Here is a 12,345-nt window from a genome sequence, read left to right on the forward strand (position 1 = left end):
CAGCTATTGAAGAAATAATTGCGTGCAATAGGTGCCATATTTCTCGTTTGATTTGGAACCTCGCAAATAAATGGAAACGAGTTATGAATGTTTACCCCTACGAGCTTAATAGCAAGCTGCCTATTTAGGAACCGTGCATTTATCTGCATACTTTTCTGATATAGGAACCTTACAGTTGTGTCATCTCTTGTATACGGACTTGATCTGTAAGTCTGTAACACCTTTATTTTGTTCTTTAAATGCTTACGGTTGTCACAAGCTACCAAAGGGAAGCGTGTCTGATTGGCATATTATTTAGTCAACTCTGGGTATGTGCATTTTAGCTAAGCATATTGGTGCATCTCTGTCCTTTATTATACATCAATAAAAGATCAAGCATTATAGCGTTTGGGAAGTTGGGGTTGTAAATTGAGTCACTGAGCTCCTCCACCTGGTTCCATAGTTCCTGTCGTTTTGGACAGCGACACAATCTTCAATAATTGAGTGTGATAGCATGCAGACAAATGTAAATGAACTACAACTATTTACCCCTTCAAGCTGCCTACTTAGGGTCCATGCTTCATTTGCATGCTTGCCTGATGTTGGAATTTTACAGTCGCGTCATCTCTTATGTACCATTTACCAAAAAAGTAAGGAGCTTGATCTGTGATGGTTTGTGTTTCCTTCTTTAATGGTAAGGGTTGTTGCAAGCTGCTAAAGGGAAGGGGTGTCTGATTGGCATGAAAATTATCTAGTCAACTGCGGATATGTACATTTTGGCCAAGTGGTACAACTTGTGTCCTTCATTATACAGCCAATAAAAGAACAGGCACTGTACAACTTGGGATTATGTAAGTCTTTCCTTCGTCCCGTTCGGCTTACCCCATATTCAGCTTGTTCGGCTTATTTTTTCAGCCAGAACAGTGTTTTTCTCTCACAACAATTCAGCCAGAATAATGTTTTTCAGCCAGTTTCAGCCAAGATTCAGCAATCTAAACGGGGCCACAGTAGCTAATGAGGACAGCCTACATCCTGCAGCCCTGCACCTACTGTAAATCATTACTAGCTACTCCCTCTGTCCCTTAATATTCGTCGTTTTAGGGGGTGTTTGGTTCCTACAGAAAAATTTTAGTCCCTGTCCCATCGGATATTTGGACACATGCATGAAGTATTAAATATAGACGAAAAAAATAACTAATTGCACAGATTGTGGCTAATTTGCGAGACGAATTTTTTAAGCCTAATTAGTCCATGATTTGATAATGTTGTGCTACAGTAAATATGTGCTAATGGCGGATTAATTAGGCTTAATAAATTCGTCTCGTAAATTAGCCTCCATCTGTGTAATTAGTTTATAATTTACTCATATTTAGTTCTCCTAAATAGCATCCGAACGTCCGATGTGACATGGACTAAAATTTAGTCCAGGAAACCAAACACCCCCTTAGACTTGTACACGGTTATCAAGGACAGTAGCCTGTGACTCCGCCAGCCCTATAGAGCAACCAGCCTGAGACTCCACCAAGTCATTATTGCTTTGTTCTTGTGTCGGTGGTGTGAGAGGGGGAAGGGGTAAGGCTGCAGCCTTCTACACTGCGATAGACAGGTGGATGTGATAAGATGGTACTACACCTATACACTTGCTAGGCCAACGACAGTTAATTAGGGACAACACATAAAAGCTAAAACGACCAACATAAAGGTACAGAGGGAGTAGTCAATAGCCATGGGGCATGGCTTCAATTATTCAGTACCACTGTACCAGGTGGTTCCACATCGGAACTGTATTGGCATGAATGTATTAACCTCTATTTGGTTGATTCAACTCATTAGAATTATGTGATATCACAATGCAAGCACCGTCAGTATAGAAGTTAGAGAAACCATTTGTGACTGATAAATACAGAACTATCATTTGCCAGGAAAATAAAAGCACCTATGTGATTCACGAGAGCATGGGACCCTTCCCCAGTGGAAGTGTATTGGTACTAAAAAACATCTGTTGACAGAAAAAATACTGACCTTCTGTCGCCTGAAGGACTAAAACTCAGTTTTTCTCTTATGTGATTTGGATTGTTGTTTTTTTACTACATCTTTCAGCATATTCCTTCCATTGTATTTATTTTGGTTTGTTAATGCCACAATCGACTAGCTTAATTCAATCATTCATTTTGGGCTTTTCTATGATATCGGTGAACATCAATCATAATGTAGTTTGTAGTGTGCTAGAACAGTAGACATGGTTCACCTCGTGTCTTGTATTGGCAGCAGAACGAACTGGCTGCTTTCTGATTTTAACTGTCAGTTCGCTAACGTATGTCAAGTCTACACTTGCAGGCACGTTCAAGCTGACTCTGCAATTTACAGAAGATTACCCCAACAAACCTCCAACTGTGCGGTTTGTTTCGAGGATGTTTCACCCAAACAGTATGTTCTCTTTAGATGTTAAGGAACTAAATTATCCTCATATATTGACACCTGAAAACATTGACAATAAGTGGTTTAATACCATTTTTTTGTTCAGTCTATGCGGATGGAAGCATCTGTTTGGACATCCTACAAAACCAGTGGAGCCCTATATATGATGTTGCGGCAATATTGACCTCCATTCAGGTATTGCTCATTTTGTCACTCAACCTATCATGTTGAAATAACCCCCATTTTGTTCTATCACTGCCTGTCTATTGTATTGCTCTAATGGATTATTGTGTCCAGTAGAAAGCTCATGCGATTGGTCCCACCTAACTGAATTGACATTGTTATAATTTCACTTGCCATATGGTTTTGGAATAAATACTCCAGTTCCATACGAACAGTGAAAGAAAGAAAATGGTTTCCCCCATTACCTGATGTCCCTCCATTCCGAATTGCTGACTTTTCTATGCACAATAGCTTGTGCTACACACCTAGATATACATCATGTCTAGATACACAGTAAAAGATTACAATTTTGGAACGGAGGGAGTATATTTTATTGATTCTGTAATTGAAGTGGTTTACCAAACCACCAGTATATGTCCACATGGGCAACATGCCTCCAATAAGTACCCAGCAATGTGACGTGCCAATGTCATGGTCTGTGTAGGAGGTCTAGGATCTCTCCTCGTCATCCTTGACGGTGAGACACTGTTTGTAACAAACTACATCCTTTCCTCTTAATGAAACGCATGCTTTAAATTTGCGGAAAAAAGTACCCAGCAATGCAAATGCTTTCCATTGTTTGATCCTAATATGGAAGTAGGACCTCCTATCCATTTTATGGTTGTTTTGTGAATTTATATTTATATTGGTCACACCAGTTCCAAAAGGTAGTTTTGGGACATCGGTACTCAACATATCAAAATGATGTACTGTGTGACCCAAACCCAAATTCTCCTTCTAACTCTGAAGCAGCCAGAATGTTCAGCGAGAACAAGCGTGAGTACAACCACAAAGTCCGCAAGGTTGTGGAGCAGAGCTGGACAGCCGACTAAAACTTTATCCGCTTCGCCAGATGGTGTAAATAAGCACCTGCCTTTCCTGCTTCGTCAGTCTGTATTATCGGCTTAAACCGTTAAAAATCCTCAGCTACTGTTGTGTTCTTGTGGTTCAGTCCCCTGTTGTACTGTTGCCTGCCGGTTTTCCTAATGTAGTTGTGAACGGTTTCATGAACTCCAATATTGGTGCTATTGTAAAAGATATATAGCTAAGCCAAGTTGATGCTAGGTTTGCAGAAACATCATATGCTTCTTTCTCGCTGCACGAACCGGCCTCTCGCGAGGTGCTCCTGTGGAGGCTGTTCGTCCTGTTTGTTCATGTCCCTAAACCCTAAATGGTGGCTCCAGCAGTAGTTACGTGGTGATCACAAAATTCAGAACGTAGAAGGCAATGCCTATTACGTCATTATTGTGTTAAGGCACACCATTATTGCACTCATAGATAGGGATATGATGATATAAAAGAAAAAGGAGCGAAAAAAGAGCTCTACAGTGGCACAACGCACACTAGTCTGTGTGTGCACCACGGGGAGGGGAGAATTTTCAGTTGAGCGGATCCTGCTGGGGGCTGCAGCATCTCATCAGAGACACGCTGTAGGCTGGCCAGCGTTTCCATCTTCAGATCATGCGACCACTTTACTGGAGATTGGAGAAGCACCTGATCATCTGCTCAAGTGTAGCCGGGTCGACCTGGTGGCCCTGGACGACGACGACACCGGGCTTCCTCCGCTGCTGCTCCAGGCATCCACCTCCCAGTCGTCCTGCACCTGGGCGGCGAACTGCAGGTTCCATAGCACGTCCTCCACCGAGGGCCGCTGCGACGCCTCCTTGGCCAGGCACCTCTGGCAGATCTCCATGACCGTCCTCAGCGATTCGTCCGAGCACCCTTTGCTCACCACAGGGTCTGCGAAGCTCCTCCTCCTCACCCGGTCCTCGTCGGCAATCGCCCATGCCAGCTGCAGTCATATTGAGGGAGGCTCATTCAGCTGACCGACCCAGTGCAATGCCACTAGCTAAGTTTTACGTTGTCAGGTAGAGAGATAGTGATGGTACCAGCTCTTTCAGTATCTCCACTTCATACATGGATGTGATGGTCTTCCCAGACACAACCTCAAGTAGGATCACCCCGAAGTCAAAGATGTCTGCCTTATCGCTCTTCATACGACTGTAAAAAGCAAACCATGTTGTGATTAGTCACATATCACACTGATTGAAACCGGGCTGGACGGTAGTGTAAGACTGCCATTTTGAGAACTCCTACCTTTCAGTTTGGAACTTGTTTCCAGCTCCTCCCTGCTCGGATTCCATGGCCTCTGCTAGGATCGGGATGTTGTAGCTGCCGATCTTGGCGACATGGTTCTGATCCAGAAGGATGTTCGTGATCCTCAGATCATTTCCAACTAGGCCAGGTATGATACCTCCGTGCAGGAACTGGATACCCTTGGCGACACCGATGGTGGCCGATATCCTCTGCGACCAGGTAAGCCTGCACCCTTCAGTTCCTTCTGTTGAAACAAATTCAGTTCAGAAAGCAACATGTCAGTAACATTCAGTTGATTGCACTGTCAGAGCAGCAAGCAAAACGAAAGCGAGAGGAACCGGAAGCTTACGCGAGATCCTGCTCCTCAGGTTCCCATTCTGCACGTACTCGAACACGATGTACAGCTGGGTCACAGTGGGCTCATCGAGATCGTACTCAAAGCAGTGTCCCAGAGCGCTGACCAAGTTCTGATGCCTGAGCCTGGAGATCGTCTCGATGTGGCGGTTGATGCTCTGGGTAGTCTGGCTCCTCTTCATCTTCAGAGTCCTGATCGTCACTGGCGTGCCATTGCCTAACCTTCCTCGGTACATCTGTCAGTAAAAACAAGAGATGTTTATGTTACATGTGCTTCATGGTGTTCCAAAAGAAAACTTTTTGAAAGATCTTCCAATGAAAACTTAATGATCACGTATTCGCTTTAGGTAGCTGATGAACATAATTGGAGCAGGTGACGGTAAACTGCATGCATCAGATGTCCTAGTTCTGAGTTGACAGTGAATTGAGCAACCAAGAAGACGACATCATACCTCGCCGTGAGAGTCTTGTCCCAGCAGGTGAGAGTTTTCAAAGTTATTGGTTGCAGCTTCAAGCTCGACCAAAGATAATGATCTGTATGATGGGATCCCCAGGGCTCCCAGCTTCACCGTCTGTGATATGTATCCTTTTTTTTGTTTCAAATTACCAGAGAAAAACTGAAGTTATTAGCGATTGCAGAATCATCAAAATGAAACGCCAAAGAAGCAATTTTAATTTGTGTGCAAGAACTCGAGATCATACGTGCATCAGCGAGCAGCTTGGAAGGGTAGCCAATCGAAGAATTTTCTTCCTCCGAAGCTGTGGGAGCCCTCGACTCCGAACCTTTCATGGCTTGCCTCCTCACAGCGAAGAAGACGATGAGACCGACAGCCGAAATGGCGACAAGGATCGCCATCACAATGCCGGCCACGAAGCCTGCATGGCTTGCGATGTTCTTCTCCTTGCCGGGCACTATCCCCACGGCCAGGGCCTGGTTCTGGCAGAACGGTGCAGGGTGCTGTGAACCGTCGCTGTCATCCAGGCAGTTGGTGGACACGAGCACCACCGTGTCCGGCTTCCTGTCCGGTGACCTCAAGCAGGTCGGCACGCTCCCCATGAGGAGGTTCAGCGATAGGTCGACGAACCGGACGTTGTCGCCGCACGGCGCCTTGTCGGACAGAGTCCCGGTGAACCTGTTGCCGGCGATGTTCAGGTACCGAATGGACGGCAGGGAGAGCAGCGCCGGCGCGAACGGCCCGACGAAGCGGTTCCACGACACGTCCAGCCGCTCCAGCAGGTAAAACGAGCCCAGCTCCGGCGGGAGGCCGCCGCCGAACCTGTTTCTGCTCAGCACCACGGTGACCACCTTCCTCCCGAGCCTGGGGAACGCCGGCTCGAGCGAGTTGCCGCCGACGTCGAGCACCTGGAGGTTGCTCTGCTGGCTCATGTCCGGCAGGTTCCCGGACAGGTTGTTGGACGCGAGCACGAGCGACCGCAGCGACGGCGCGCTCCCGAGGGACTCCGGCACAGCGCCCTGGAACGTGTTGTTCCGCAGGCTCAGCACGGCCAGCGACGGCAGAGCGCCGATCCAGTCCGGCACCTCGCCGCCCAGCATGTTGTCGTCGAGGACCAGCGTCTGGAGGGCGACGAGGCGCGACATGCCCCTCGGAACCTCGCCGAAGAGGTAGTTCCCGCTCATGTTGACGATCTCCAGCGAGGCGAGCCGGCCGAGCTTGCCCGGCAGGGGCCCCCAGAGGCCGAGCCCGGACAGCGTGAGCACCTTGAGGTCGGGGAGCCTGGACAGCGTCGTGACGACGGCCCCGATGGAGAAGTTCCGGGGCAGAGGCGGCGCGCCGGCGGCGCCTGCGATGTGGAGCTGCGTCACGGTGTCCCCGTAGCACAGGACAGCGGCCGTGCCCGTAGGCCCCATGGAGCCGCCGGCGCCGCCGCAGAAGTCGGTGCTGCGGCGCCAGTGGCTGACCATTGGAGGGCTGTTCAGGAGCTGCTGGATCTTGATCAGAGTCCATACCTGCGTAGGCTGGAGCTGCGTGGTCTCCTGGATCAATGCAAGAAACACCGGGAAGAAGAAGATGAGCCGGAGATGGTTCGGCCTCGCCATTGTAGAGGATTTCTCGACCAAGAAACACTGCGTGGTTACTGCTTCGCTATGCTCTTTATAGAGAAACACGAACGACAGGAGCACAACAAGCTTATCAGCGAAGCTGGGGCTGTCTTTGCCTGATCTTGTACCGGTTTCTCCTGTATCCGAGAACAGTGACAGCATCAGTAGAATGAACAGCCAAACGTGGGTAAATACGAGAAGAAAACATCATCAGGAAGCAAAACTAACGATAACGAGCTCATCTCCCACTTGGTCAGCAGCAGTAGAAATGAGAGAAGCTAAAGTTTAGAGGTTTAAAGGTAGGTAAGGAGGCAAAGAAAAAGAGAAGCCGAGCTTATCAGGCTTATCAAGCCGGCTTTAACCCAAAGCTGCTGCCTGATTGGAAGTTGAGACAGCTATCGGACGCCAGAAAACAGTGAGCAAAGTGGACTCGTCAAATCTCCAAGGACCTGAGCACAACTGACTCGCGAGTAAACGAGCAGTTCCTCCAAATGCGTAGAGGAGAAAGCAATTAGAACCCCTGTTGCTACCCAGTTGCAAAGAATCTCGCAGAATACTCGCTACCACTTGGCGCCAAGATCGTCAGTAGTGCTTTCACAAGAAAACCGTGAAACGAAGTGAATGTCACCTTGCAGTGCAGTCGCCGAAGCAGTTGGCGATGAAGGAGCCAGCCAGGAAACCCAACCTTCTTCGGAGCTCAGATCAATGGTGAAGACATCAGAACAACAACGGATAGACGACCGTTGGAAGAACGGGCTTCGTGCTCCTCCTTGCTGTGTGTGCTCGCTTGCCTTGCCGGTGCTATATGCGCTGCTGTAGCGCTCGCTCGGTCAGTCACTGACAGAGCTCACTCGGCGAGTGTCGCCTAGTAGTGCTGCGGCGCAGAGCATCACGGGGGTGGCAGAGGAAGAGGCGCCTGGAGCAACGGACAGGTGGTGTCTCCAAAGCCTGAGCTGGACACGGGGGGAGAGCCGGAGAGAGGGGAGCAGGCAACGGACAAGGGATGGCATGGCAGTCAGGCAGTCCAGTAGTGGTAGTGGTCACTGGTCAGTGCTCTCCCTCTCACAAACACACATACTATCGCTCTCTTTATGTTGGCAGCGAAAATTAAAAAAAAAACAAAGGAGCAGATTATTGTGTGATGCTTCTCTGCTTTCTTGGGATTAGATTCTCTTCTTTCTTAAACCGTGCTGCTTTAGTGAGGCTTCAAGTAGTATTATTGTAGCAAACCTTTCGCTTTGACAATGACACTGATGTGCATGCTCTCAGGAACCAGGATTGCAATGATTTACGTACTGCGTCTCACAACGTGTCCTTTTTTACCTACAGATGAATGATGATAAGCCAGCTGGTCCTGAACTACTTCCTAAGAAGTAAGAACTGCGACAGTACTAGTACTAGACGTTTGGACCGACACGACGCCATTATTGCACGGTGAGGCAAGGCACCATACTTTCCTCAGCTGTATGATGAGCATGGCTTCTACTATTTTTCTCGTGCTTTTCTCCTCTTTTCTTCGTACGCTCCGATTGATCCGCTTCCTTGGTCGGGCGCTCTTTAGTCTTTACACTACACCAGGAGCTGCCGAGCTGGGGGCTGGGGCTGTCCGGTCCTCGACGCTTTGCCGAAAGCGCCGAGACCAAAAGCGTGCCTGCCCGTATTCACGCCGTGGGATGGGAGGATGCAGGATGCAAGGGAGTGGAATGCACTGCACTGAAACGTTTGAGCCGAAGAACTGCAGGGCGCCCTGATGTTCGGGAGATGTTTGTGGAGGTGAATGCGAAATGAATGCTCGTCATGACAGATAAATGACACCATTCAGCTAACTTGGGCCTGTTAGTTAGGACGGTGTCCTCCTGCTTGGGCAACATAGCAACAGAAACTCTCGTCTCCAGAGTTCAGACAGGATGCTGCAGATCAGGAGCAAGTGTTGTTGGAACTGAAGAGCTGGTGACGTGCCCGGCAGTCATCACGGAACTGTGGTCCTTGTGGACTTGTGGTGGAGCAACGTGCATGTGCACATGTTAATATACACGGGACAAAAATCCGAGTGAAAATTGCAAGTAGCATTTACCAGCACTTTTTGTAGCGGAAAAGATTAGCGTTATCATTTGCTACGTTCAATTCGTTCGTTCATTAAAAATGCTTAGCTATTTAGTATTACTACTAATGTCCTATACATTTTGATCAGTGGTTCTCAAAGAGTAAAGGAAAGAAAAGGAAATGCCAGCCAGATTGACTATCTTTTGCAGAGAAACCTGAAAAAAAAAACCTTTTCTGCGTGTCATGCATGTCTGCCTTTTCCAATTTTTGTGAGCACCAAAACCCCCAAAGGCAACGGCATATATGGCCTACAGCTACAAGAAAAAGGAAGAGAGAGCATCACGCACGATGTACAACAACCGGCTGACGCTCTTTAGGCTCCGTTCGTTGGGAAGAATTTTGAAGGAATTTGGATGAATTCGAATGAATCTAGAGGAATTTGTGAGAGAAAAACACTATTTTGAATAAAAAAAAGAAACGAATCAAGCCGGGTTTAAGGGCACGCGATCGGAGCCTTAATCTCATAAGCATTACTATCCTGATAAATTCTCATCGACCAGACAAGCCTACCGTGCTTGCTTAATTGCTGCTAGCTGCCAACGTTTCTCTCTGTTAAACCTGTTTATCACTGGCAAAACAGAGGAAAACCCAACCAGAAGAAAGTACCCAGAGACAAGCAAACCAATGGGCAATGGCGTACAGCCCTGCACTACACCACACCACACCACCAAAGTTTGCGATGCAAGCAAGAGCGGCCGGATCGGAGCCTACTGTTGCTCCATGTGTGAGTGAAGTGAAGAACTGGTGACGGGGGGTGACTGGCGTGAGTGCGTGCTGGTTTGTCGAGACGTACAATTACGTGAGTGCCCTGCCCGCGCGAGTCCATCGCCATCGGCCTCGCCCCGTCCGTCAGTCGTCAGTCGGCACACGTAGTACACGGTACACCGTACACCGTACGCGCGCCATTGTGGTCCCGTTCATTTCGCTGAAAGAAAGCGAGCCGAAATACTGTTCCGGTATTTGTTACGAGAGTAAAACGTGGTTCCGGCTGCGAGCTGAAAAGTACGGATGTCGCTGGTCGCGTGGTTGGTGGCGATCCGCCCCGCGCCATTACTCCTCCGCCGGTGATCCACGCATGCGATGGAGCCCCGCCGCCCCGGCCGGACCCGGAGGCCATAGCAATAGCATGCATGCCAGCCGGCGGTGAGCTTCCGTAGCATCCAATCCAAGGGGCCGCCGGGCCGTGAACGGACGACGCCATGCATGGCCGACTAATTCCCCAGAGCGCGGTCTGTTTGGTTGACGCCTCCACACGCCACGCCACACATGTGGCCACGCCAAAAGTTCGGCGGCTGATTTGTTCGCGGCTGATTTGTTCGCCGCGTGTTAGGTAGATTACGGCATCAAAAATCAACTGAGTGCTTGTGGCAAGAGGTGTGGCATGTCGCAAGTCCAGCCATGCACCAAACGTCCACGAAACTTCGGCACAGAAACTGTGGCACATTGTGGTTAACTGTGGACGCGATCCAAAAGCGTTGGGCCGCAACCGCCCTAGTACGCACGTCCCGCCCGTGTCGCCCCGACACGGCCATCAAGCCTCCAGGCCCGCCCCGTCGACCGGCATGCGCCGTCGCTCGCTCGATGATGGCCGCGTGTTCCGCTCAAGACCGGCGGCGTACGGCGGTCACATGGCCTGGGCGACTCATTGCCTGATGGTTTTTAACTCTCGCATATGCCGTACAAAATGTCGTTGGCAAATTCAGAGCTCCATCTATCTCTACAGGTGCTTTTTGGTTCGAGCATTTTTCGGAGCGACCAGATCACACCGTGAGCTGATAGCACTGCTTTCTGTTTGTTTCACTTGTGTTGCTTATGAGTTGTGACGGGAGCGGCCGGATAACACTGTAACTGATCCCACGCTCGATCGATTGCGCCCGATTTAGGCAGTAAACGATCATATGATTTTTTTGCGCAGTGAACCAAACAAAAAATAAACGTAAGTGCTCGCATGGTTTCCGGTCCGAGTCCGAGCGCCATCACCTTTGACGTTTGCGTTCGCGTTGTTATCCAACCAAATGGCACCCCATATCTATCTATTCAGATCAGGACGCCAATTTTGCTGGAACACACACACCGCGGAGGGATCGTTTGGTTCGTCGTCGATACGCTGTGTCTGCTGTTGGGAAATCACAAATGAGACTCCTTGCAAGTTGCACCAGAACAATTGAAGAGAACAGCTGGCAAAATGCGATGCTGCTGTGCTGCATTTACGGCCAGTTCCAGTAGTGCAAGTAAATGCTGAGATGGGTGAGAGAGGAGAGGAGAAAAAGAAGAAGCAGACTCTAAGCTTACACTCGGCAGTCGGTTTGGACACAGGACCTAAAAAACTTTGTGAGAGTGACAAATGGACCATGTATTAATAGTGAAGAGTTAACTACTATATAAATAGACTGAGAGAAGGCTGCAATGAATCTTACAACCAGCAAGTCGGCTATATTATTAACATTGCTATGATACAATTATATAATGCGACAGAGTTTCAGCAGCATGCTGGTACACTACACGGTATGCTATGCCTACAGCCTACATTATTGAGTGAAGAAGACGGTACTTTACAGACAAATACGATGCGAAGATTCACACTGTAAACAGGAGGAAATCAGGATCTTTAACTATGGACGTTATGGCAATATATCTGGCCCATAATGTTGCCTCGTTAGACTATCTCTAATAAGGAGATCCAAACTCAAAATGGATAGTGAGAGATTCAAAATCAGCCTTCAACAGAGTATCTATACGGAAGACTTATTTTAGGTTGCCTGAGAGACACAACCTAAATATGGATATTCTCTCTCCTGGAAACTCATTTGCAGAAAGAATTCTCTTTCTGGTCTTGTTGTCGGAGAAGATGTCGAATATGTATTGAATCTTTTGCCTGTAACGCTACTCAAAATACGAATAGGTCTTGTATTTTATATGGTGTTGTTGGAGATAGTCTTAGTAGAGGCTCTACTTCAGCTGCTTGCGGTCCATGTGGGACTGTGTTGTTGCCTATCATAGTTGTGGATCAAAACTAAGGCCCCACTACCTCGTCATTCGTAGGCGTTGAAGGGATAGCATGTCCAAATCAGAGGAGGATGATCGCTCAAGGATCAATTTTGTAGCGAAGC

General features: G+C 48.4%; 1 protein-coding gene and 1 long non-coding RNA gene across 3 annotated transcripts; one reads left to right on the top strand and one right to left on the bottom strand.

Moving 5' to 3' along the window:
- Window positions 1-2,106: 2,106 nt before the first annotated feature.
- On the top strand, window positions 2,107-3,697 carry LOC136477919 (uncharacterized). Its single transcript, XR_010764155.1, has 3 exons — window positions 2,107-2,406; window positions 2,504-2,592; window positions 3,373-3,697. It is a non-coding gene; the product is annotated as an uncharacterized lncRNA (long non-coding RNA).
- A 137-nt stretch (window positions 3,698-3,834) lies between these two features.
- Window positions 3,835-8,155, bottom strand: LOC136477779 (probable inactive leucine-rich repeat receptor-like protein kinase At3g03770). 2 transcript variants are annotated; one of them, XM_066476117.1, is made up of 7 exons: window positions 7,761-8,155; window positions 5,773-7,269; window positions 5,523-5,656; window positions 5,066-5,306; window positions 4,717-4,960; window positions 4,509-4,620; window positions 3,835-4,411 (listed from the first exon to the last, which is right to left on the bottom strand). In XM_066476117.1, the coding sequence occupies exons 2-7, from the start codon at window positions 7,127-7,129 to the stop codon at window positions 4,118-4,120; spliced, it is 2,382 nt and encodes a 793-aa protein (XP_066332214.1). In that variant the 5' UTR covers window positions 7,130-7,269; window positions 7,761-8,155; the 3' UTR covers window positions 3,835-4,117. The 2 variants fall into 2 exon arrangements, with proteins under 2 accessions (XP_066332214.1, XP_066332159.1); XM_066476062.1 differs by lacking the exon at window positions 7,761-8,155 and having other exon boundaries at window positions 5,773-7,751.
- Between the last annotated feature and the right edge of the window lie 4,190 nt (window positions 8,156-12,345).

Source organism: Miscanthus floridulus, chromosome 1 (assembly GCF_019320115.1).
Source record: "Miscanthus floridulus cultivar M001 chromosome 1, ASM1932011v1, whole genome shotgun sequence".
Lineage (NCBI taxonomy): Eukaryota > Viridiplantae > Streptophyta > Magnoliopsida > Poales > Poaceae > Miscanthus > Miscanthus floridulus.

What these genes read in the sequence shown, in the direction of transcription:
- LOC136477779 (XM_066476062.1), bottom strand. Translation starts at nt 7,294, where the DNA reads ATGCTGTCACTGTTCTCGGATACAGGAGAAACCGGTACAAGATCAGGC. An exon ending in CCTGAGGAGCAGGATCTCGC is followed by an intron (nt 4,961 to 5,065) that starts GTAAGCTTCCGG and finishes TTGTTTCAACAG; the next exon opens with AAGGAACTGAAGGGTGCAGG. An exon ending in AACAAGTTCCAAACTGAAAG is followed by an intron (nt 4,621 to 4,716) that starts GTAGGAGTTCTC and finishes TGCTTTTTACAG; the next exon opens with TCGTATGAAGAGCGATAAGG.